Genomic DNA, 27,393 nt, shown 5'->3' with positions numbered 1-27,393 from the left:
GATTTCAATGAAACTTGTTTGGTAGGTTCATACCATGACCTAGTTGTGTGCAAATGAGAACCGTTGCTATGGACACTACCGTTGCCTAGCAACAGGACTTTGAAATTTTTGAAAAATCATAAAAAAATTTTTTCGAAAATCAAAAATCTGGCCACGAGTGACTGTGGGCAGTACATTCAGCCATATTTTCAAAAAATTCCAGCCGGATCGTATGAAAACTGTCAGAGAAGATAGTCTTTGAATGAATCCTGGTCGAAAACAATAAAAAAACGAAGTTCGTTATATCTCAGCGACTACGAGTCAGATATACATGAAACTGGTATGGTAGGTTCATGATATGTCCTAGTTATGTGTGAGAAAGAACCGTTGCTACGGACCCCTCTGTTGTCTAGTAATGGCCAAAAAACCTCTAAATGTGGGGGTATTTTAACGAAAAAACAATCTGCAGCATTAACCCTTGAAGCTAGATTCATGAATTTTCTTCTTGCTTAATCCTCAGGTCATTCCTCATCGAACGGGCCCATCACGTCAGGTTCTATTGGGTAGTCGACTACCGGCTTGTCTGTCTGTCTGTCCCGAGCATAGCTCCGTGGGTTTTGATCCGATCCTGATAAAAATTTTGGTGGGAGGTTTATATCATGATCTAGTTGTGTTTTCCTGAGAATGGGCGTGGTGCGCCCATTATAGGCGGAGCCACGTCCAAAAAACATGTATTTTTAGGGGAAGCCGATTTCAATTTACATCTTCTCCGAGGTGGTTTGTCGAATTTGGTAGGTGTTTCGGTATTTGGTCAGCCCAATGGCACCTGCATAGCCCCACGGAGCTCGATTTTTCATTTTCATCCCAAGGTCAAGGTTACAAGGTCACGAACTTAGAAAATTGCGGATTTTGACTTAGAAGTCATACGACCGCCCAAACTTTGAGAGCTAGGATGACAATATTTTTTATGCATAATCTTGAGGTCATTCCCCACCTGAAGTCTTGAAACCATTTTGCTCTATCTCGAACACCTTGACCGTGGCGCCCCCTTCAAGTTTGTTTTTACGCTTATTTCATCAAAGTATGGATAATCCGAGGAGTGCGAAATGCCATATAGCCTATGACGTTATATTGTTCCTGGAATGTTCCAGAGGAAGTTTTGTACCAACCAAAGGTCATAATCCTTGACCGTTGACCTTTAAAGTTCGCAAAGGTCAAATTTTCAAAGTTGTGGGAATCGAACCGGGTTTTCGACCTTCTTCGACGAACTAACTCCAATAAGCTATAGCACGTATCCTGTTTCCTTATTTTAATGTTCACAACATTGTTTTGTGACCTTTTAAAGGTTATGCAAAGGTCAAATTTTGAAAGTTGTTGAACGAAACCAGCTTTTCCACATTTTGCAGCTAATAACCTGTCACTCGTACCATATCATGTTGATCATTTTTATAACTTCATCAAAAATTATCACATTTTCTCATTCTTGACTTATGAAACAATCTACATCGTCAAATACCGCTCGTGAACCATCGTCTTCAGACTTGTCCCATTCTAAATTCAATTGAATAATAATAGAAAAAACGTAATGGGTCCAGGGTCGGGTGTCTGATCAAAGTGGGGTTGCATCAAAGCGGGACGTCTTGGTACCTGGTCATCACTGCTAGCAGTTATAAAGTTGCAGTTCTATTTATGTTTCTTATAAGTAACACACCAGTACACAGACGCTACACAAAACTAGTCCTGGCGAGGGTCTGCAATCTCTGATTGCTCTTTTTACCTCCCCCACTGAAGGTGAAGGAGGTTATGTCTTCACCCCTCTCTGTCTTTCTGTGCAGGATATCTCAAAAAGTTGTGGACAGATCCAGATGAAACTTGATGGACAGGTTGAGTGTGTGGCAAGGATGAATTGATTCGATTTTGGAGAAGATCCGAATCTGGATCTGCATTTGAGAATTATTTAATTTTTGAAGTGATTCTTCACCATTGAGGGATGGGCCCATTACAATTTGGAAACACCTTATACAGTAATACTGTATATCGTTTTTGGAACTGCTATGTTCTCGTGGATCCGGCATTGCGTGGCGGAGGTATGCGCTCTACCGAGTGCCCTTCTAGTTCTTGTTTGTATTGTCGTACTGCAGTTTGGGCTTTCTGTGATTCCACTGGTCTCACCAATTTGTGGCCTTTCCATTCTGGATCCCCCCTTTTGCTATGTCTCCAATCCTGGTCCTGGTAATGACTAACTTTGCATCCATCTTCTCTTCCTCTCGCACACTAACTTGACCTTTCATGTGCGGGTTTATCACGTCTTGCCTGCAGCTTTAATGTTGATTCTTTTGATCATGGTATACTGAATGCTGTGGTGAGGCAGTGGCTAACATGCAATGGAACTGCACTATGGCTTGGAGACTGCTTTAGAGAACATCTCGATGATGTCATAACCAACTATGACAATATCTGTAAATGCATTTCTCATCACTTTAACCAAGCATGACACATTATTCATCATCGGTCTGTGTGTGGTTTGATACTCCACCATGGAAGCAATGACTGCTGGAAACTCAAAGAACAGCATTTCATCCACAAACATTGGAAAAATAGTCCCAAACGGCCTGAATGAGAAATCTCCTTCCTGCTGGTCACCGTGTATTTTCAGACTCGTCCTTCTTCCCGCTCCTCTTTTACTTTTTTCGTTTCGTTCCTCATTCCTCATCTTCCACTTCCTTTTCTCTCCTGTTCCCCAACCCTTCATCTCCCCCATCGCACTTACCTCCCTGTCTCTCGACTCCCTTTCTTTGTCTTCTCATTCTTCCTCCCCTCTTCCTCCTCCTCTCCATCTTCCTCTCCCTATTTGTCTTCCTCTTCTTCTTCATTTTCCCAGAAACGCGTCACTCGTTGGCATTTCACTCTGAGCGATATCACATGTCCCACTTGACTCGTACACCACTCCGAGAAGTGGTGCCCATTCCCAGCTCGTCAGTGATGACTTCATTTGTGGAAGTCTTTTTTTACCCACCCAATGTCCTTTGTCTTTTGCTCCGACGAAGGTTCAGGCCTGAAATGTCAGCTTCTCTTTTACACACGGCAGTACAATTACCATTCTAGGTATTGTCTTTCCTGTTTGTTTTGGCTAAGATGTAGCTTGCTTTCACATAATGGAAGGCTAATTTGATTAAGGACAACTTTTGATCGTTATTCACGTCAAATCTGTGACCACCTGGGGTGAGGGGTTGAGGCTTGTCACGATCACTTTCCCTTCTGAGGGTCTTTACCGATGTGGCATTTTTTTTTTTTTTTGTATACCTTGGTCGAGGCTCGTATGAGAGCTAACACACAACTCACAGCAAGTGAGGATGGGACGGGGAACATGGCGAAGAGAAGATGGACATTTCGGGGACTTTCAGGAAGGAAAGCAGGAGAAATGAAGGAAGTGGGCTTGGGTGGATTATCGGGGGTAGAAAAGATCGAGGATTTGGATGGGGGAAGATAAGAGGTGGTGGTGAACAGCTGTTTTGAAAGCCTGGAGGGAAGAATGGGAAAGAATAGAGTGAGGAAGTTTATTCCAAAGGCGGGGAAAAAGAGGAATGAAAGAGTGAAGATGAGCAGTGATTCGTGATTTTGGTAGTTTTACCAGAAGGGGGTTGTTGGCGGACCTTGAGCGCCCTGTGGAAATGTGGTGGGGACAAATCGCAGAGAGAGCAGGGGGGCAAGGCTGGAGAGGAGTCGGTAGAAGACAGAAAGACCACCGACCAACCTGCGGTGATTGAGTGAGAGGCCCAAAGACTCAGCTTCATTGCGGGAGATGCCGATGATCTTAAATGCCCAGGTTTCGACAGCGTGAAGCCGAGAAAGGTGGGAGGCAGGAGCACCAGCCCAGAGGGGAGAGCAGTACTCCATCAGGCTACGGACAAAAGCTTTGTAAGTGGTCAGGAGCTCAAGAGGGCCGAGGAAGGACTTAGCACGACGGAGGATTCCCAGTCGGCGACTGGCTTTTGAGGCGAGGTTGGAAATGTGACTTTCCCAGGAAAGGTCATGGCAGATAGTGAGACCTAGAAGCTTGAAAGAAAAGACTTCTTCCAGAGGATTGTTGAGAAAGTGGATGGGGGGGTTTTGTAAACGGTCCTTTCGAAGAGACATAGTGAGAGTGTGAGATTTGGTGTATGTTGTCTGAATATATTCAAATGAAGATCATTCTGTGGCCGAAACATCGGTCTTGAGCTTTGCACTACCAGTCTTTTGTTATTGTTGTTGGTGACTTTTTTATTTATTTAATTTTTAAACACTTCAAGATGAATTCTACCAATTTGTATTTTTTTTTTTCATGGACTTCATCAAGAGTGGCTTGTAATGCTGTCAGCTTAGCACAGGTGGTCTTGCAGTCATGTTTTTGTATGCAACCTGAAGTAGGCACTTGCGTACATGCCGTAGCAATAAAAATGTTGGCCCACATGAGAGTTAAACTGACTTGCAATGAAGACTTGGCTATGACTAGATGGTATTCATGGAATGCATACCATGCGCAGTCTTGAGAAGGACTTGGTGCTGTGTTGAGATAATATGTATAACAAGCTAATGGTAAAAGTTGTGTTACCCCACTGTGTCAATGTATCTTTGTTCTGTGATTTAGCAACTCCCTGGTAATATGCGAAGTCCTCGCACATGTGCAATAAAAACAGAGGCCTTCGAGTCGAACCCGTATTGGACCCCGGTCAAATGTGAGAGATACATCATTCCTCCAGTTGATTTTGTAATCCACCAGTTGATGTGGGTCATTGGTATTCTCTAAGCTGGATGCTGCATCAGGATTCAAGCGAGTCCCTTTTGTAATATCATCTGCACCAGAGATTTTCCAGAGGACAATGACTAAAATCCTAGCAGGGATTGTTGGAGTTATATGTTACTTCGATTTACATTCTCTGACCAAGAGTCGTTCATGTTCTTCAGTGGTGGACGTATGACTGTGAAAAAGAGACGAAGTGAAGTATGTCTCCAACTCGACCACAAAAACTGTGAATATCTGAGGTCTGAGATCAACTTCCTGGGACACATAATCAGTGGAAATGGCGTGTGTCCAGATTCGTCCAAAGTTGAGACGATAGCAAAGATGGCCGAACCAGCAGACGTTACGGAGCTGAGGAGATGCCTCGGCATGGTCAACGACCTGGGCAGGTATTTGCCTCACTTGTCAATGGCCTTGACACCACTGAACCAACTTCTGAAAGAAGAAACTTGTATGGACCTGGGGACCAGAACAGGCAGAGGCTTTCTCCAAAGCACCAACATTGCTGTACTTTGACCCGGCCAAACCAACGACAGTAAGTGCCGATGCTAGCAGTTATGGCATTGGTAGAGTTTTGCTGCAAGAACCTGAAGACTGACTTCGATCAGTTGATACTTGTTCAAGAACACTTGCGCATACCACCGTTCAGCTTCCGTAAGTTGAAAAAGAGTTTTGGGCAGCAGTGTGGGCTTGTGAGCGATTTGAACTTTACTTGGTCGGACTTGAGACGTTCACCTTGTAGACGGATCATAAACCGCTAGTTCCTCTCGTCAACACCAAAGACTTTTCAGAGACATCTTTGAGATGCCAACACATGCATATGAGACGCATGCATTTCGATTTCAAGGCTATTCACACCCCAGGCAAGGACATGATTGTTGCTGACACATTGTCACGAAGTCATGTGTCAACTCATGACAGCATCGATCTTCAAGACAACGTCCATGTCTTCATCAGTGTGAGGTCATTTCCTCATGGCCAGTATCAGATTCAAGGCTCAACGAGATCTGAAAAGAAACACAAAAAGAAGTAGATCTGAAGACAGAAAAGGAATACACCATTTCAGGGTGTCCTGTTTACAAAGAAGGTTCAGTTGGTCGTCCGAAACCTGTTCGCAATCAGAGAGGGGCTGAGCGTCGTTGAAGGAATCTTCACGAGGGGTGACAGGATTGTCATTCCTTACCCCCTTCGACGTGAAATCCTCAACCACATTCATAATGAGCACTTGGGGATTACAAAGCGTCGTGAGCGTGCAAACCAGTGTGTGTGGTGGCCAGGCATCAGCAAAGACCTTCAAGAGCGGGTGGAGAAATGTCGACATTGTCTGGAGAAACAGCCATCACACCCAAGCGAGCCACTTCTTGCCACGCCACGCCATAATTGATATTGTTGCAGTTCTGCGAAGCCAGCACTCCCCCTACGAAAATGCATACAACATAAAGCAGTTCCCAGGCAGTTATTTCATTAGTATTCATTCCAGTTGGTCCTTCCCTCATGTCTAGTGGGTAAATGGGACAAAATGCCTTGTGAGGGCTTTTTAATTCCACTCGCAATCCTTTTATGTATTTTAATTTACTTTGTTGCACACACGATCATCTCTTCACGCATGCATGCACGCCACAAACTGCATAGCAACAGGGGCAGCTTCATTAGTATATGCCGCTAAAACCCCGTTCAAACCGTATATCATTCCCCAACGGGAACTTAATTTCAACCTTCTCCGTACTTGCACCACAACGGCACAACCTTCATACGACCACCACACCGCCTCCCGAAAAATCCCCACAATAACCTACGCTCGCCTCCTCACCACAACTGTTTCAACCACCTCACCACAACCGCTCCAAATGCTTCAACCTCCTCACCACAAATTCCACAATGCTTCAACCTACTCACCACAAACGCTACGAAACACCGCATACACTGTCAGCACCACCGATGCTCACCACTGTCCTTTTCTGGACATTGGGGCACCATAGACGCCACCTACCTTGGCGGCAGCTTGTGTTCGGAACATATTGGCATGTAGTTTGAGTTACAACGATGCGCTAGGGTCTGTTCAACATCGTCTGAATAGCCCTGGCGCTCTGCTCAATTACGACCCCCATTTGGTAGCCAGCACACGTTCATGGCCATAAAGTGCTCCCAGAAACCCTCACTCCATTTTGATTCTGGAGCTTCTTTGCGTGGCCAAGTTCGGGGGCGAATGAGGCCATTTTCAGCTTCGGAGCCTCGCAGGGGCGGGGATACTTCTTGGGAAAGCATCAGTGCACCAATGGGAGTGCTGGGAAATGCTGACCGATCATCCTAATCCAAACATTTGGCTCCTCCCTCGCCAGATTTCCATAAAGCACCTGGCAAAGTCGCTGATAAGAGAGTTGATAAGTTGTTGAGAGGTAGAGGTAGTTGCTGAGGTCTGGGTGCTGGGCGAAGAAGGGAGAGTCCTGGCCTGATCGATGGCATGAGGACAAAGGAACAAAGGCGGAGCAGAGCGCTGAGTGGGCGAAACACCAGACTGATCATAGGCCATTGGCATTTACATTTACAGACCACCTCGCATGCCATTGTTGGCTTTCCTCTCGCATGTTCTGTCTCTTTTCTTCTGTCTCGTCTGCTGTTGGCGCACAAGAGCAAAAACCACAACCTCCAGATGCACACCTCTTCTCATTTTTCTTTCTCTGCACCCCACTTGCATTTCATGGCACCTCATTTGTACCTCCAACACTCATGCACCTGAGACACCTCCAGTTTTCCTCCTGCCTCCCCCCTCCTAAGTGATTGGGAGGCTTGGGCCCGTTGGCAGTGCCAGTGCCAGTGCCATAGAAGTCGCAGACACCTTGTACTTTCTTTTTCTTTCTTTGCTCTCAAATCTGTGTGTGTGTGTGTGTGTGTGTGTGTGTGTGTGTGTGTGTGTGTGTGTGTGTGTGTGTGTGTGTGTGTGTGTGTGTGTGTGTGTGTGTGTGTGTGTGTGTGTGTGTGTGTGTGTGTGTGTGTGTGTGTGTGTGTGTGATGGTGCCTGTCATGTTTGCATAATTAAGATTGTGGAAGTTTCGATCGGCATAACTCTGCATGGTGTCGTTGTCTTGTAAACGCTTGCAATTCTTTTGCTGTACCTCACAAATCCTTGCTTTCCCCTGCTGCACATGTTCCTTTGTAGTAAAACCTTTGATTATTGTGCTAAATGCCCTTTCCGTGCCATAATTATAAATATAATTGCTTGTTAGAAATGTAACCAGCTTGTCCTGTCTTTTCCTCCTTTGGTCCAGTGTAGTCCGCACACAGGTTAGCCAGGAAGTTCTGTCCTACTTATTTGCTCTGATTAGCCAGTGCGTACTTGACAGCTGCTCTCGGCTGCACCTGATATGGTAAGTTAACACAAGTACGCGTCGAGCGCACGAAACTCGTTTGCTGGGGCAAATCCACCGGAAACGGTAACATGCAAAGTAGTGTAATCCTGTCAGGATTGGCAGGACCAATCGGCATTTGTGGTTGCTTAGCAACCATCCAGCACGTGGAGTTAACTGTGCCCGGCGTCTTCAGGCTTTGTTGTTCGGGAGGAACCCGAGTGCTTCCCCTCGTGATTGAACTCAAACCCCGGATACGTAACAATATCTGTTCCTTTTAACAAACCAAGATGGTTTTACTATTTCTTTCTTCATTGCAATTTCAAAAGCATTAAACACTAACTAGAACTGCACTCTGTAGAGTGCATACCTCCCCCAAGTGGAACAGTTTATGTTTTGTTATCCCACTGATAGGCTGAATTGGGATCTGGATCTGGATCCGGAACTGAACCAAAATCTAATCGGCTTGTTCTCGTCATCTAACGAACTCCTCCACCTAATTTTGTCATAACTTGTCCACAACTTTTTGAAATATCGTGCAATATATTGTTGCGGATCCGGGGTGGAAGGTTCTCGGACGAGCGCGTCAATCGCTGTCCGTACCCAGTTTGGGTTTTCGCTCCCTACTCTCGACAGCCAAATCTTAGATTCGGCGCCACCCTCACCACCGCCGTCTTCGGGGTAATAACGCCGGCTGGTTTGGCACAGTTCTCGGGTTACGCGTCTCGAACCACGGTACCAAAATACACCTGTACCTTGCCAGCTGGGGGAATATACCCCGGTTACAGACTGGTTTTGTCAGAGACCGAGCGGAGTCTACCAGTCTGTAACCATTTTCGTTTTTATATCCAAATCGAGTGGATCCTTCCTTGACGCGGCACGAATTAATTCAAAGCAGCAACTTCATACAAATCAGCCAGATTTATTGGGGACCTCGGGGAACACGACACAAGCAAAACCTTCACGACAATGTTTTAATTGATCTATAATCCGTTTTTAACTAGGGAGATACGGATTACGGGTTTCCAAGAGGTCCCTAACGAGATAAGCCTTAAACGACATGCAGACAAGACACGGACAGCATGCAGACAAGACAGAGTACTTGGTGACGTTTCATGGACGAGAGGAAAGTGTCAAAAGCACGAATGTGGCTCGTAACAAGCCGATGTCCACGGATTCGAGCCCCAAGCTCGAGCACGCCACGTGGCAAGATGGCGCTCGTCCTCCTTTGTCGCACCGCCCACGCATGCGGCCTCCGCGCGTTCAGACCCCGCGAGGTCGACTGTACCAGACCGTCAGGTCGATGATGGGTTTCAGCTGGTTTCTCACAAGGTCCAGCATACAAGTCCAGGCCTTGCCTGTTCACCAGGCCTCCTTCACGAAGCAGATCGCAGACAGACACAGCCGTCCCCTACACAGCAGATCATGACTCCCACCAGTCGTCTCTCATCCAGCCGAGGGCAGACAGACCTCATGCAGTCCTTTCCCTGCCTTTCCTTCGGCCCTGGCTCACTTCTCCAGGCCACAGAAGGCAGACCCGGCGCGCTCAGGTTCAGTTTCTCTCCTGGCAGAATCACCACTGCCTTTCCTTTTTCTGCTCGCTTCCAAGCCCGAGCACGCCTCAAAGCCAACTGCTCATCCAGCAGATCTTGCCTCCACACTCATCGTTTCTCTCTTGCCTTCCTGGCGCACGCCTCAAACCCGACTCCAGACTCACACAGCAGCCAGGTCCTCTCGAAGCAGATTGCCACCTAACCCTCAGGTTCAGTTTCCTCTCCCTTCAGAATCACCACTGTCTTTCCTTCTTTCTGCTCTCCTTGAAGCCCACAGGCTCCTCCCTTCAGTTTCACTTCCTCTTATAGGCCACTCCCCATCTCAGCGCGCTGGGCGGAGGCTATTGTCTGGAACATCTGAAGGAAGAAGAAGAAGAGCCTCTCGGCACACCACCACTGCACAAACAAATAACAGCCTGTAACACCTCCTGACACACGTAACATCAAATTACCGAACAACCTGGCTAAACATGCATTTAATGGGGGATCTGAGCTAATCCTATATTTAGTAGCATACCAAGGCCATTTCAGTCACAATATCGTTTTTGGTCCCATCTCTCAATGGTGAAGAATCACGGAGCAATTGAAAACTTCTCCTGTCTAAATCTGGATTCGGATCTTCACCAAAATCGATTCAATTTGTCCTCGTCACACACCCAACCTGTCCACCATGTTTTGTCTGAAAATATCCATAAATTTTTGAAATATCTTGCTATACTGTCTTACCCTGCTATTTGCGGGGGATATGTTCCTGAAAAATGCAACGAATGTCGGGGCATCATGTTGATAAAAATTTAAAAAAAATTAACTTTTTTTTAACATGGTCTTGGCTCATGGAAGAGCAATTACACAGAACAAATCAGGACACAACATAACTAAGAGAACATCAGGGTGGAGGGAGAAATAGATGGAAAAACAATGGATGCTGGTTACAATGAGGGATAAGGGAAAATGCAAAGGGTGGACAATATGGATACAGAAGCAAAATTGCATTTGACCAGTTTGTGATTTTTGTCAAGACCTGGTGAGAGAGAAGAGTCTGCTGCTTGTCTGTCAGAAGGATGAGAGGAGTCATCAGCAAAGAGATAAAGAGGATTTTCCAGAGATTTGGAGAGATCATTGATGAAAATTAGGAATAATATGGGGCCAAGAACAGTACATTGGGGGTACTCCAGCCTTGACAGGGAGAGGAGGTGAAATTTCTGAAACAGTTCCTTGAGATTGTTTAGTACCAGGCGCTTTTGAATTTTGTCTTTTCCATGTTCATTCCTGACCACCACACAGTCCTTTTTTCCCGGCATTATTTGGCTGACTTCATCACTTCGGTAAAATTCGGTTACGGCGGATTGGCTTTGAACGCCACACATTGACTATGAGAGTGGAGGAAGTCAGTAATCCAAGAGTGCAGTTGGTTTTGGGTTCAATAGGCAGACAGTTTGGAGAACAAGGCAGGATGCCAGACTCGGTATGACCACTCCTCATTTTCATAAATGCCAAGGTGAGCTCATGAAAAAAGCCAAGAATTCACAAGGTTTCGGAAAAGCGATTATCATAGAAAAACTATACGTCAAGAAAACTACGACGCCAAGGTGAACAACGAATAGCCAAGATATTGTGAAAAAAGCCAAGGAGTGGTCACACTGGCTAGACTGTATCGGAAGCTCGAGATTTGTCCAGAGAGACTGCCCTGATCTTATGTCTGATATTGAGGGCCTCCACCATTGGGAGAATACAAGCAGCATATCCAAGGTAGAGTGACCAGGTCTGAATCCGAATTGATAATCTGAGATTGAGGCTGTTGGAGAAGAGGAATGATTTTATGTCAACTGTGATGATGGATTCCATGACCTTGCTGATGATTGGAAGTACAGTAAGCTCATTGGGCTGTAGTTGAGGAGATCCGTTTTTTTTTTTTCACCTTTTTATCTCTGCCACCGAAGATGAAGGAGGTTATGTTTTCACCCCATTCTGTCTGTTTGTGTAAAGGATATCTCAAAAGGTTGTGGACGGATCTGGATGGAATTTTGTGGACAGGTTGAGTGTGTGACAAAGACGGACTGATTAGATTTTGGTGAAGATCCAGATCCGATTACTAGAATTTAAAAAAAGTGATTCTTCACCATTGAGAGATGGGGCGAAAAGCGATATGGAGCACAATATCTCAAGGTTGTGGATGGATTTGGATGAAATTTGTGGACATGTTGGGTGTGTGACAAGGAAGAATTGATTCAATATTGGTGAAGATCCGAATCCAGATCTGATAGTTTTTTTTTTTTTAAGTGATTCTTCACCATTGAGAGATTGGGGCAAAAACGATACAAAGCATGATATTTCAAAAATGTATTGATTGGGCCTATGTTCTCGTGGATCAGGCATTACGTGGTGGATGTCTGTGCTCCGAGTGCCCTTCTAGTTATGTAATGCTGTGATGTTGGCTGATATCCAGTTTCCCAGGTGGATATGGGAGACCAGTCCTGAAGTGTTAAAAAATATATATAGTTGGGTGGGGATGCTGAATGTCGGAGAAGGTCACACTTTTTAACTCTCGAATAAACGGGGTCTCCGAATAGTGAATCCATGAATAACGGGGTCCAGCAGTATATCGTTTTGGCCCTATCTCTGAATGGTAAAAAATCCCTTTAAAAATGATACGATCCGGATCCTCACAAAAATCTAATAAATTTATCCTTGGTACACACCAAAACTCTCCAGCAAGTTTTTTTTCCGAATCCATCTATAACTTTTTGAGTTGTAACGTAACGTAACGTTACTTTTGTACTAAGTGATGTGAATAATATAGATTATTGAGTTATAAAAGCTTTGTCTCAAGCTTTTACAAGGTGTTGTCTCTTACCATGCCATGTGAATTGGTTGTTGGTTCGTGGGTGCCAGCAGTTGGTTCGCGGGTGCCAGCAGTGACCACTATTTTCGTTGTGTCTGTCTGTCTGTTTGTAACTCTCTCCAGAGCATAGCTCCGTGACGTTTGATGCGTTCTTGATGAAACTTGGACACAAGCTAGATAGCATTGTCTAGTTGTGTCTTTTTGTGTGAGAGGCGTCCCACGCCCACTTGAACATTTTTTTCCTCGCGATTTCATTTCCTAGAAGCTGTGCGTAATGTCCATAAGTACAACATATAAAAAAAATCTGATTTAATTTGGTCAATTTTGACCGAAGAGATAGTTTTTTTGCGGTGGGGCTTCCTCAAAAGCTTCCACTAACTCAATTATACCTATCGTGGCATTGTTCAATAATGTCCAGCTTGTCAATATTGGGTAGTCGATCTAGTGGAAAAATTTTTTTTTGAAATTTGTTCTCCCCTTATTATCAGTATTTAAAATGGCAATTTCGATGAAACTTGGTTGGTAGGTTCATACCATGACCAAGTTGTGTGCAAATGAGAACCGTTGCTATGGACACCACCCTTGCCTAGCAACGGGACTTTGAAATTTTAGAAAAATCATAAAAAAATTATTTTCTCGAAAATCAAAAATCGGGCCACGAGCAACTGTGGGCAGTACATTCAGCCATATTGTCAAAAATTTCCAGCCGGATCCTATGAAAACTGTCGGAGAAGATAGACTTTGAATGAACCCTGGTCGAAAACAATAAAAAAACGAAGTTCGTTATATCTCAGAGACTATGATTCAGATATACATGAAACTGGTATAGTAGGTTCATGGTATTTCCTAGTTATGTGTGAGAAAGAACCGTTGCAATGGACCTCTCCGTTGCCTAGCAACGGCCGAAAAACCTCTAAATGTGGGGGTATTTTAACGAAAAACAATCTGCAGCACCCTTGGAGCTAGAATCATGAATTTTCTTGTGCTTAATCCTCAGGTCATTCCCCATCGAACGGGCCCATCGTGTCAGGTTACTACCCATGTCCACCTACCGGCTTGTTTTTGTTGTTTATCAGTCTATTGTTAGATTTTCATCTTTCTTTCTTTCTTTCTCTTTCTTTTTCAGGATAAGTGGACAGAACGTCGCCACGCAGTTCCTTCAGAGGATCAGCTGCTCTTGTTGATACCAGAAGAAGAGGCAGAGTTGGAAACGGAGACTCGCTCAGAGGGAAAGACCTCACAAGAGCGGGAGGTATTTTTCATTGTTTGGGGTTTGATCATCATTCAGAAACTTGGTCCCAATTGCTTATTTGGATGCATTTTGCCCTAAATTTTGGGAGTTTGATTATTTTTTTTAGTGATAACATCCAGTTTTCAAGCTATTCTATCTTGGGTTGCAGGAGTGCATTAGCAGGTATGATAATTCTCCTTCCTTTGATAATACTCACCACTTTAACAGAAAAGTAAAAACCTAAGTTGGAGGTTGCCATCCCAGCTTCATAGAATGTTCCCATACACACAGAGTACAGCCACCACTTTTCATCTTGCTTAATCCAGTGGGTTATGAGTGGTTTATGCTTTATATATTTATATATATATATATATATATATATATATATATATATATATATATATATATATATATATATCAATCACGATATCTCAAAAAGTTGTGTATGGATTTGGTGAATAGGTTGGGTGTGACGAAGACAAATTGATTTGATTTTGGTGAAGATCCGAATCCGAATTGGGATAAAATAATTATTTAAGTTTTTAAAGTGATTCTTCACCATTGAGAGATAGGGTCAAAAACGATACATAGCATGATATTTCAAAAATTCATTGGGCCCGATATGTTCTCATGGATCAGGTGTTGGGTGGTGGAGGTATGTGCTCTACCGCCCTCCGAGTTAAACCTGCATTAATTTCCATATGCCGGACTGATTACGCCAATTTACGGTGCGCGAGAATCAACAAAAGGCTTGTAATGGGAGGTAATCGGACTCGCGGACGCAACCGATGACTCGTCTCAACTCAAAAACTACGTTTGGCCGAAATGAAATTCTGCGATAACTAAATCTGAACATGTTTCCCCGTGATTGGTCAAAACCCGTGACATTTGACGGTTTGCAGTATTGAGTTTTGGGCTGGTGACAGGAATGGAGATTTCATTGTTTTGATGGAATACCATCAATACACATTTGTTTGCAAGACAAAGGCACTTTCACCATTTCATGGCTTCGCAACCACCAGACCATGCCCCTTTCCATCGTGTCGCCACTCTGCCGAAGAAGCTTACCGTGTATTTCTTTATGTGAACTTGAACTGCCGGATCGGTAAATTACTAGGGTGTGCTGAAAAGTAATTCCTCCTGTTCTTTTTCTAAAAAAACAGGTCTATGTATTTTTAGCTTCAAATTCGCAAAACGATACATTTCACAGAAAAAAAAAACAGAAATACTTTCATAGAAAAAAAAAGATACAAGTCTGGAGATGGCGATGGTTCACGAGCAATGTACACGGTTCGCATTTTTAATTTTTTGACCTTCGAGGGGACGCCACGGGCAAACTGGCGGGAATCGGGAAAAACGTCAATGATGAAAGTTTTAGTACTCGAAGAGCACTACTTGCATACCAACTTTCATTCGAAACAGTTGAAAACCCGAGGAGCTCGATGTCCAATTTATTGATTTTTTTTTGACATTTTCTAAGTTCGTGACCTTGTGACCTTGACCTTCGGACGAAAATGAAAAATCGAGCTCCGTGGGGCTATGCAGGTGCCATTGGGCTAACCAAATACCGAAACCCCTGCCAGATTCGACAAACCCCCTCGGAGAAGATGTAACTTGAAATCGGCTACCCCCTAAAAACACATTTTTTTGGGCGTGGCTCTTCGCATAATGGGTGCAGCACGCCCATTCTCAGGATAACACAACGAGATCATGATATAAACCTCCCACCAAAATTTTATCAGGATCGGATCAAAACCCATGGAGCTATGCTCGGCACAGACAGACAGACAGACAGACAGACAGACAGACAGACAAGCCGGTAGGCGGACATGGGTAGTCGATCAAGTCGAATTTAGTCGTTTTTCAGCCATTACTAGCCAACAAAAGCATCCATGGCAACGGTTCTTTCTCACACATAACTAGGACATACCATGAACCTACCATACCAGTTTCATGTATATCTGACTCATGGTCTCCGAGATATAACGAACTTTTTTTATTGTTTTCGACCAGGGTTCATTCAAATTCCATCTTCTCCGACAGTTTTCATACGATCCGGCTGGAAATGTTTGACAATATGGCTGAATGTACTGCCCACAGTCGCTCGTGGCCCGATTTTTGATTTTTGAAAAAATAATTTTTGAGATTTTTTTGAAAATTTCAAAGGTCCGTTGCTGGGCAACGGATGGGTCCATAGCAACGGTTCTCATTTTCACACAACTAGGTCATGGTATGAACCTACCAACCAAGTTTCATCAAAATCGCCATTGTATTAACGGAGCACTGGACCGAACAGACGTACATAGACAGACAAACATATCGACGGAAATACTGATAATTAGGGTAGACTAGATCGACTCTTCAACACACACCCATAACGAATATAGTGGTCACTTACTGACTCGTGAACCAATATATATATATATATATATATATATATATATATATATATATATATATATATATATATATATATATATATATATATATATATATATGTATATATATATAAATATATATTGTCGCAGATTCGCGTGCGAACGGCCACGTAACTCGAATCGCGGCACGTCGCCCACCGGACGGACAATCCCGTCGTGACCCTCTCGGACTAACGCCGGGAACTAGTCACGGGTGGGCCTTTCGGCCTCACCAAGATCGTGCCAATCGGCCCCCCGCGTGGGATAGGGTTGCTCGCCAAATTCGACCTACCTAAGTACCCACACGGAGGGTAGACCGGGCGACCGCACCTCGCCGCAGGTCGACTTCGGACACGGGCCACTTTAAGCGACCCGTTCCGTACTATCGGGATAACCGAGCGGTGTTATCGTCAACCTGGACGGTTCGATTAATTATCGGGCGTTTTAGCCCACGACCAACCCTTTACGTGAAGTAAGATGGAGATTCAATAAAGGAAAAGACGAAGCGAAACGGGAGAAACAGTTCAACATAAAGCACATTTATTTCGCGATGAACAGAAAGCACACATATACAATTACACCAAAAGCAAATGTAATAGAAGAAGAAACACAATAATACACAAAAAGCAGATGCAACAATGCAGATCTAACAGACTACCGAGCACACGGCAACACTTATACAGTTTTACTTCACAGACGGCGCCGACAACACATACACTCAAAGCAAAAGAAAAGGACCACCCTCAAGGATGAGGGGGGCAGGTGGGCCTGGGGCCGAGACCGCGTCGGGCCTACCCGTCTGGTGATGAGCCGCAAAATGGCGCTGGCGCCCCGACTCCGCGGGCCTCGCTGGGACTGCCTGGTATGGGGTGGGAAACGGGGCCCCCTTCTCGCACTATCTCAGTGCGGGGGGAAACAGGAGGGGGTTGTTGATGCTCGGGGGAAGGAGGATGTCTCCCTGTCTCGGGTCCCGCGACGAGCGTCTCCACCACGACCTTGGTCGCGTTGCTGGCCTCTCCCCTCCGCAGCTCCCCGACTCTGACACGAGCACCCCCTCGACCGCCTTCGCCGCCGCCACCTCTCCACAGCTCCGTCCAACCGCCTTCTCCGACTCCTCTCTTGACTCGTCCCAACTCTTCACTGACTCCGAACTCTTAACTGCCTTGACTGACGAACGCGGCCCCTTATATGCCCCGTGGCTTCGCTCCTTCATCTTCGACCCTTTACCTCCGACCCTTCACCTCTAACTGGCTCCCCATTGGACCGAGGAAAAGTGGGCGTGAATGCTTTTTGATCCATGAATTTGCATATAGCGATATTACTCCAACGCACCTGGAGGCGGGGCCAAATCGCCCCACGCTCGCCGATAGGACGGAACAGAAGTGGGCGTGAGTCGTTTTTGATCCGTTTTCTTCGGAAAGGCTGTGCCTCTGCACCCGCTGCTCGGTGCGCGCCCTGCACGAGTCCAGTATCGGTGCCCACAAGTGGCGCGGGAATGGTGGTGATGCGATGGTTGCGAGGGCGAGTTGTGACGGTAAACGTCGTGGCTGTGGTTGTGAAGCGGCGTTGCGGTTGGTGGTTGTTGTGTGATGGCTGTTGAGACGTGGTTGGTGGTGGTAGTAATGGCGGCTGGTCCAAAATAAAGATAGTAAAAGAAAAACGGCTATCCTGAAGGGTCGCAGCCCGAATGAATGACATTTATTCCCTCTAAACAATGGGTTTGGGCCTAACTACACATATACTTACAGAGATATCTCACCTAAGGGACCTGAATGGTGGTTTGTGAATTTCGTCAACCACAACAATATATATATATATTTGTTTTGTATACATTGTCGAGGCTCACAGCAAGGGGAGGGATGGCATGAGACAAAAGGGGCGGGAGTGGGAAGGACAAAACAGTGGGGAACAGAGACATTCGGAGATCTGTGGAAGGGATAGGGGTGGGGAACACGGGGTATGCAATATGGACATTACAGGGACTTTCAGGAAGGAAAGTAAGGAATTTGAGGAAGGTGGGTTTGGTTGGATTATCGGGGGTAGAAAAGATCGAGGATTTGGATGATAAGAGATGGTGGTGAACAGCTGTTTTGAAGGCCTGGAGGGAAGAATGGGATTGAAGATGGTGTGGGAGTTTATTCCAAAGGTGCGGAAAAAGAGGAATAGAATGAAAGAGTGAAGGTGAGCAGTGATTCTTGATTTTGGTAGTTTTACCAGAAGGGGGTTATTGGCGGACCTTGAGCACCTTGCAGAAATGTGGTGGGGGCAAATCGTAGAGAGAGCGGGGGGGGGGGTGCGAGGCTGGAGAGCAGATGGTAGAAGAGAGAAAGACCACCAACCAACCTGCGGTGAATGAGTGAGAGGCCCAAAGTCTCAGCCTCATTGCGGGAGATGCCTATGATCCGAAATGCCTTGGTTTCCACAGCGTGAAGCCGAGAAAGGTGGGTGGCAGGAGCACCAGCCCAGAGGGGAGAGCATTACTCCATCAGGCTGCAGAGGAAAGCTTTGTAAGTGGTCAGGAGCTCAGGTGGGCCGAAGGAAGGACTTTGCATGACGGAGGATTTCCAGTCGGCGACTGGCTTTGGAGGCCAGGTTGGAAATGTGACTTTCCCAGGAAAGATCATGGCAGATAGTGAGACCCAGAAGCTTGAAAGAAAGGACTTCTTCCAGAGGATTGTTGTTGAGAATGTAGATGGGGGGGGGGGCGGGGTGGTTCTAAACGGTCCTTTTGGAGAGACATAGTGAGAGTGTGAGATTTGTCCGGATTGAAAGACATGTTCCACGTGTTGGACCAGTTTGTGATTTTATCCAGATTTGCAGTGAGCGAAGAAGCTGCTGCTTGTCGTTCTGAGGGATGACCGATGGTACGGCAGAGGGTGGAGTCATCAGCAAAGAGATATAGAGGATTTTCCAGTGAGTTGGAGAGATCATTAATGAAAACCTGAAAAAGAACAGGGTCCAGAATGCAACCTTGAGGAACTCCAGCCTGGACAGGAAGAGGGGATGAAAGAACTCCATTTAGGGCCACACGTTGACTGCGACAGGAGAAGTCTGCGAGCCATGAGTGGAGATGGCCTTGGATACCATAGGAAGAGAGTTTGGTGGGCAGGGTGCCAGACTGTGTCAAAAGCACGTGATATGTCCAGGGATACGGCTCGGATTTCATGTCTGGCATAATTGAATGAAAGACAGATACTAACATCAATCTTTATTCTACCATGGTGCTTATTTATTTCTCAACATAATCAATGTGGTCCACATATTTCTGCCAACCTTCGAGTAGTTTTATGAAACCAAAGTGAAAGAACCACGCATCCTGCTGACTTAACTAGCGCTTCACAGCGGCCTTGACATTGTCGTCGGAAGAAAAATGTTCTTCTCGAAGGTGTTCTTTTAGTTTGGGGAAGAGATGAAAATCTGATGGAGCCAAGTTGGTGGCCAATGTTCCTTTGTGGTGGTACTCCATCGACTGTCTTAATCTCCTGGTCATAATGGCTCACCCATCAGTCATCTTGTCTCCAGTCAATCATTCCACCTCATCTCCATCACTTCATGCTTCACATCACTGACGATGTCATGCTGCCATCTTGGTGACATAGCACTGAGATATAAAGTGTCGGAATCACGAAACAGATGTGCATTCAAATATCTTTACCTGTTTTGGAGAGAAGGAATTTGAGGAATTACTTTTCAACACGTCCTTGTTCATCCCACCACCGAAGGTTGAAGGAGGATTGTTTCACCCCTGTCTCTATCTTTCTGAGCAGGATATCTCAAAAAGTTTTATGGTTGGATTCAAACTAAATTTTCTGGACAGATTGGGTGTGTGATATGGTTGAATTGATAAGATTTTGATGACCTGCATCCATTTACTGGAATTTTTAAAGCAATTCTTCACCATTGAGAGATGGTGCTAAAACGAATATATCTATACAAATAAAAGGCAATGTGTGTGTCAGTGTGTCAGTGTGTGTGTCTCCTCCATGACTCCAAAACCACAAAACCTAGCTTCCTGAAACTTTGCAAGCATACTAAGAAAACTCCAAGGAAATGCAAGAGTTGAAATTGGGTGTTTGGGTTCATTAAAACACACCTTTTGAACATAATTTACGGCATTATTTAATTGTATCCTTCATCAGGCGCTCCTCGGCTACCTTGCTGTCTGGGGGTCTTCAGGCGTTTTCTGGGTAACCTTGCTGTGGTCTGAGGCCGCCATGATGTTTGGCGTGCTGAACTTTACCTTTACGCTGGTTACCAAAGGGGGTTGTGATTGAGTGGAGCGGCCAGGGCTATTCAGACGACATTCAACGGATTCCAGCTCATACTTGTGCTTCTCGCAACATGCCAATATGTTCCAAACACAAGCATCTGCCATGGTCGGTGGCGTTTATGGTTCCCTGATATTCTTAAAGGACAGTGGTAGGCGTCCGGGGTCCTGACCGTCGTTGTGGCGTTTCGTAGCATTTGTAGTGAGGAGGTTGAAGCGGTTGTGATGAGGTGGTTGAATTGTTTGTAGTAGTTGTGGTGAGGATGGTGAGCATTGGTTATTGTGGGGATTTTTTGGGAGGTATTGTGGTGGTCATGTGAAGGTTGTAGCATTGTGGTTCGAGTACAGAGAAGGTTGAAATGAAGTGTCCATTGGGGAATGGCGCGCGGTTTGAATGGGATTTTGGTGGCATATGTGAATGAGGCTGTCCCTGTTGCTATATGCAGTCTGTGGTTGCATGCATGTGTGAAGAGAGGATCGTGTGTGCAGCAAAGGAAATTTAAATAGACATAGGGATAGTGAATGGAATTAAAGATGAAACTAAAAGCCCTCACAAGGCATTTTGTCCCATGTACCCACTAGACATGAGAGAAGGGATAACGAGAACAAATACTAATGAAATAACTTCCTGGGGACCACTATATGTTTTATGCATTTGCCTTGAGGAGCGTCGATTTCACAGGACTGCAACAATATATTGTAACGTCGAGCTCGTCATGGCGGGAGGTTAAAATCCCGTGATGTCCAAGCGGCTTAACTCCTGAGAAGACTTTCCGAATTAATGGACAACATGGGTGCAGCTCAGGAGTAGAGACGCGTAAACCTTACAGCTTTTAAACCCGACAGTTTATTTCCCGAAGCACAATAATATAAAGAACTAGGCATGATTGAATGTGACGGAGGAGACGGCGGGTTGTGGTGGGGAAGAATAGGGGACACAAAATCGATAAATTATTATGTACAATGAGGTAAAAGGCACCCCAAGAAACTAAGGCTCCTCACTCCAGACTGAGTCACAGACAGGAAGGGTACTAAAACCAGGGGACTCGGCTCTGGTGGCAGCGGGGACGAGCAGGTGATGGGGGATGAGGACGACGATGACAAGGCGAGCAGACGACGGGCAGGTTGATGAAACTGTGCAAGGCAGGAACAACAAAATGGGCAAAGGCGTTCAAACTTGCACAGGATGAAGACAGGCAGGCAAGCAGGACGACCTCCTCTCCTCAGAGACAATTCTCCTCACAAACTCTCCAGTTCTCCATTCTCCTCCAAACTCCTCAGTTCTCCGACCAACTGCCCTGTTCCCCTCAGACCAGACCTCGACGTTTTCCTCAGCCATCTCCTCCTCAGACCAACTATTTTTCCTCTTGTCATCAGACTCAGACCTCCAACTGCTGATTTGGCTCCTCACTCTCCTCTCCCTCGGCAACGCTTCGCCCCTTTGGGAGGTGTCTATGACTCCGCCCCTCCCAGGCGATCCATTGCTCCACTCCTCTGGAGGTGTTCATAGCTCTGCCCTTGCCTCTTTTGTGCCAAGTCTCCTGGTGCCCCCGGTAGAGGTTGACATAGAGGTTATACACACAATTTCCTGAACAACGTGGTCATTATTACTTTCAATATACTGGTTATGATCATGCTTAAACTCAAACAAAATAAATCTCACTCGCATTTAAAATGCAATGACGTGTTGTAAATAAGTCCGGCTTATGATTACTCCTTCGTCGTCTCTCCAGCGGTTAGTGAAGAAGGAAGGATTTATTGGAGTTGAGCTGCTGCAGCTTTAAAATGGCGTTGAAGATGGCAAGCATAAGAGACTCGTTTGTTTGGCTAAACAACCACGACGACGAAGACAACGAACGAAATCCACTTCGCTCAATACTCTTGGTAATGTCGAACAAAAGTCACTATTAAATGGTGATGTGTTGAGTGACTCGTGGATAAGGATGAGAAAAGGCTTGCAAGTGAAGGCGCGTGAGCTTCTAACATGTCGTGATGACGAGCTCTTGTTTGTACTTGCCTTCCAGCATTCATTGCATTGATTGCTTCTCTGGAAGGATGCAACTGATTGGCTAGTAGAGTTCACATGTTTGCTTTATTACAAATATTCACAAAATAAAAATAATTAATGAATTAATGAGTAAAGAAAAATCAATGATCCACAACCATAATCACCAACTAATTATTACCACCAACACCCCCTGTATGCTGTACATGCAAACAAGACAATTCTTAAGCTGATGTTTCCCTACATGTACATCAAGATGTCTATCTACTCGGAAACGGCCCATGCTATTCTGTACATTCCTATCTGTTCTATGGTAATATCTAACTCCCCCTCCTACCCCCACACATACATATATATATATATATATATATATATATATATATATATATATATATATATATATATATATATATATATATATATATATATATATATATATTAATTGCTCTCTCGTGTCTAAGCCTTTGCAGCTAATGTGAAAGGTACTATTAAATGATTCTGACATCATTCCTCAGTGGGTGGAAGGAAGTGTTTTGGGCCCCCACAAAAATAGAAATAGAAAAGCAAACCAAAATTTGATTTCTTCAAAATGCCAACAACATTAAAACAGCACCATGGAACACAAAGTATCCCTGCTAGTATTTTATATGATTGTAATTCTATACTTATCATGTCTCAATGCTGCTTTGTACAAACATTTTTTGGAATACTTCAACACGACTTCATTGTGATTTCCCCCTTTGCCTCCCTTTTCATAATATTTTACATTATTTCCTCCTTTAGGGGGAAAGCAGTGAGAAAGAGGGATTTGATACAAGAAGTGAAGCCACTGAGACTTCCTTCAGTGGTGAGAGAGATGCTGTGTTCACTTAAATTTGGAGAACTATGCATTGAATTGTAATGTCAGTATATGTCGTCTTGTGATGGAAGTTGTACATCGCTGAATAAATGAACATACAGTAATTATTCAAGTTGTGTTTCCCGACACCAATCATGGGATAATGGATGACTATTTTTGGCAAAATCAACATCATTCATTTCACACCTTTTAAAGATTCTTCTGCAAAATATTTTTTTTATATATTTAAAGGAAGGATTTTTATGCTTCACATCTAGAATTGTATTAAATCCCAACTCCGAGCGGAATCGCTGTTTTGAGATTCCAGTGGCAGGCACATTGGGTGTTCACGATTATTATCATGCAAAAGGTGTGAGGCATTCTTTATTATCACCGTATGATCTGGACCCAACATGTCAAAGGCTTTTCATGATGACCATTCGAGCTGTTGTGGCGACCACAACTTTTCTGTCTTTCGTTATCCTGATGTACTAATGCATGTGGCGATGCCATCGCAAGAAAACATTTTCTTCCTGGTAGGCCAACCTTCCTAATAGCTTCCTCCACACAGCTGGTATCCATTGTCCATCTGTCCTATGAAGAGCTAGTGCCCAATGTCAAGCTCACCAAATTATCCAGCCTCTCACCATACTCGAAGCCTGGTGGGATCTCATCGGGTCCGTATCTGATGCACATTCCCCTTCCATTCCCTCCCTCCTAACTAAAGGAGGACACTGCTCAAGAATAAGCACGCTTTTTGAACTGTATTTTCACTCAAAAGGCTGAGGTGCCCAATCTGTCCCTTCATGTACCCACCCTTTCCCTATTACAGAATGTTCACGACATCGGGTTCACCTCCCCCCTGTCACAGTGAAGAGTTTTCTGACCCATCTCAACACCTTTTCAGCAACTGGTCCTGATGGCATAACAGTTGTAATCATCAGGAACTGTGCTTCATTCCCACGTTACCTTCTCTCATCTTTCCTTCACAGGTCCTTCTTGGATGGGCAACTTCCTATATCTTGGAAAGTTGCAAGTATCGCTCTCTGGAAGAAAGGTCACAAAACTGATTCCCTCAACTACAGACCTATCAGTCCTCAAGGTAACAGAGTCTACTATTGTAGCCGAACTCAGGCACTATCTCTTCTCTAACTCGCACTGCCAAATAGTTTAGCGTCTGATTAGGCCATCTCACCCTGGATATGTTACTCCGACTGACACAGCAATGGGTTGATGCCCTGAGCCCCAAGCAGGAGGTTGGGGCCATACCTCTGGATATCTATCTAGCCTTTCACACTTTTAATGTCCAGCTTCAATTTCTAAGTTGTAATCCTTGGTGTTGAAGGACTCCTTACTGAAGTGGTTGTCTAATTTCCTCTGAGGGAAAGCTGCAGACGGCCCTTGATGGGATCCTTTTCCATGATATTTCCCTTCAAGCGAAGATTTCACAAAGTGTCTAATGACAGACATTATTATTGATGTATATCCAAAATTATCTGTGAAATATCTGGCATATTACCAATGACTCCACTCTGTAGCCCGATTGCATTTTTAATTTTTTTTTTTGTGAAAGGCTGGCCATTGCTGAATCTCCTTTATCAGAACTGGACACAATAAGCCACTGATCATTTACTTAAAACATGAGGTTTAACACCAGCAAGTCCTACACGCGCACCATTTTTATACAAGAATTGGCAATCAAGCTATCCTATTCACTTCTCTCAACGGGCATAGGAATAGGTGCAATCCTTGGAACTCCTTGCCCATTCACTATCTGTCGTAATATTTCATGGAAGGATCATACCACCAAACTGGCATCAAAGGCTAGTCACCATCTGAGTATTTTTGTTGAGCTGAGGCATTCCTCAGATGCACTGAGCTCTGTGCTCAGTACGGTGTACTCCGTAGAGCAAAGGCATCATCATTCTTTCAAATGGAGCTCCATGGAGTGTGGCTTCCTACTGGTCTGGTGCTCCTGTTTCCCACCATGCTCATCTTGAGCCTGTCAAAGATGGGGCCTTCTTTACCACTGGAAGAGGTAAATTCCATGGACTATGACTTATTCCAGCAACAAGTTGGTGGACTCTCTTATTTATTTATTTATTTATTTTGGTTTGTACAATCTTGCATCTGGACTTGCTCCTCCTGCTCTCTCCCACCTCTGCTCCCCAAGCAACTGTCAGTCACATGTGTTCTTCAAGCAGCCCTCACCTGCTCACCTTTTTACAGTCCAGGCTGGTCACACACCGCCATTCATTTGTTCCGTTATTCTCCTGTTTGCGGTATTGCCATTCTGTGTGTTGTCTTGTCTTCCTCACTCCAGACCTTTTTTATTTTTGCAGGAACGAGGTTCATGGAAGAGCAAGGTAGATCTGACAGTGGTACAAACATCAAAGGGAATGAGGGGAGGAAATGCTGAAACTAGCAAGTAAGATGGTTTGGTGAGAAAAGGTTATTGTGGATATTAATGATCATTGGGGACAGAATTGGGGATACCGAGAGATGGTGGCACACTGCTTGCTTTAAGCCTTGGAGAGAAGAGTGAGACAGAACAGCCTCTTGGAAAGTGGTTCCATAGACTGGAGAAGCGAAGAATAAGGGTTGAGGCGTGCAGTCGGTCTAGATTTTGGAATTTCAAACGAAGTGGTTACTGGAAGAATGCAATATTAGAGGAGAGCGCTGTCCATCACTGCCTTGTGTGCTCACCCAAGCACATTCACACTGTCCCCAACAGGCTCTGATTCTTTCCTATTTTGTTCCTCTCCAGGCTAATGTTACTCATTTTTGTTTTTCCTCCTTTCATCTTTGTTCTTGTCCAAACCCTGCCCCCTGCCTCCACATCCCTTGGTCGTTTGTAAACCTGATTGCAATGCTGGGATCTGATTACAATGGTTGCTACTACATTAAGATGCAATTAATTACCTGTGATGCATTTGCAACAGTTATTGTTGATCCTAAATCTACTTCAGCCTGGCAAGAATGAGCAATGCACAGCTTCGGAGAGTAATTTACATGCATGCACACAGATGATCTTCCTGAAGTTTCTTCACAGCGAGGAATCTCTCCCATTGTTTATGATCGTTCTTCTCGGTCTCCTTCAATCTCCTCTGTGACCGGTAACAAACAATATACTTTTATAGCCATAAATCCCTTTGAATAGTCGATTTTTTTTTTTTGCCCTCGCCAGAGGAGAGGGTATTGCATTGGGTTCTGTCTGTCTGTCTCTCTGTCTGTCCGTCCACACATAATGTGCTAATATAGGCCACAAACGCCATCTGGTGGTAGCCAGTATTGCATGTTATATTTTTTATTTTATTTTTTTTTCCAACCAAGTGCCTCTTTAAAGTATGTACAATTAGAATGCGAATACGGCTGTAAAGTATGTACAAATAGAATGCGAGTTCGTCTATAAAGTACATACTATAAAACCACACAAAACAAGTCCTGGCGAGGGTCTGCAATCTGATTGCTCTTTCTCGTTTTTTTTTTTTTGTGGTCTTTTTGTCTTTGATTTTTTTTTTTTTTTTTCTGAACCTCAGACGATGATGAGAAAACGAAAGAAAAATTACCGTCAGCTGTACATGCAGTGGAGAGAGGTAACCCAGATCAAATTTTTTGCCTCCACAGCCGAAGGCCCGGAGGCGTGTTTTCGGGTTGTCTGTCCGTTTCCAGTTTTTTGTTCCCATGATAACTTGTGAATCACCAAAGAGATTTCAACCAAACTTCGCAAAAGTATGGACTGTATTACAAAGATGAACTGAAAGGTTGAAGGTCATGTGCCCTTTAATTGAAAACCTGTTACCACAATAACCTGTGAATCACTGAAAGGATTTTAATAAACTTGGTGCAAGTATAGAAAGTAATACAGAGATTGAATGATTCCATTTTTGGTTAAAAGGGTCAAAGGTAGAAGGTCATGTGATCTTTAATTTAAAATCATTGTTACCACAATAACCTGTGACTCACTGGATGGACTTTTACTAAACTTGGTACAAGTATAGAAAGTAATACAGAGATTGAATGATTCGATTTTGGGCTAAAAAGGTCAAAGGTCAAAGGCCATGTGTCCTTTGATTGAAAATCTTTGTTACCGCAAAAACTTCTGAACTACTGAAGAGATTTCAACCAAATTTGGCA

General features: G+C 44.5%; 1 protein-coding gene across 3 annotated transcripts in view; it reads left to right on the top strand.

The window, feature by feature from the left end:
• The window catches only part of YTHDC1 (YTH N6-methyladenosine RNA binding protein C1), a 100,184-nt gene that overhangs the window by 19,537 nt on the left and 53,254 nt on the right, over nt 1-27,393 (top strand). Inside the window, exons 4-7 of one of the 3 annotated variants that reach the window (XM_085879888.1) lie at nt 13,625-13,750; nt 23,202-23,265; nt 26,283-26,372; nt 26,796-26,852. In XM_085879888.1, the coding sequence (XP_085736014.1) occupies nt 13,625-13,750; nt 23,202-23,265; nt 26,283-26,372; nt 26,796-26,852 (337 nt within the window). The remainder of the gene's footprint in view (nt 1-13,624; nt 13,751-23,201; nt 23,266-26,282; nt 26,373-26,795; nt 26,853-27,393) is intronic. The other 2 variants (XM_085879889.1, XM_085879891.1) reach the window with 2 other exon arrangements.

Source organism: Eptatretus burgeri, chromosome 4 (assembly GCF_056783735.1).
Source record: "Eptatretus burgeri isolate ZD-2024b chromosome 4, Ebu_testis_v1, whole genome shotgun sequence".
Taxonomy (NCBI): Eukaryota; Metazoa; Chordata; class Myxini; order Myxiniformes; family Myxinidae; genus Eptatretus; species Eptatretus burgeri.
This window is presented reverse-complemented; position numbering and strand designations above follow the sequence as displayed.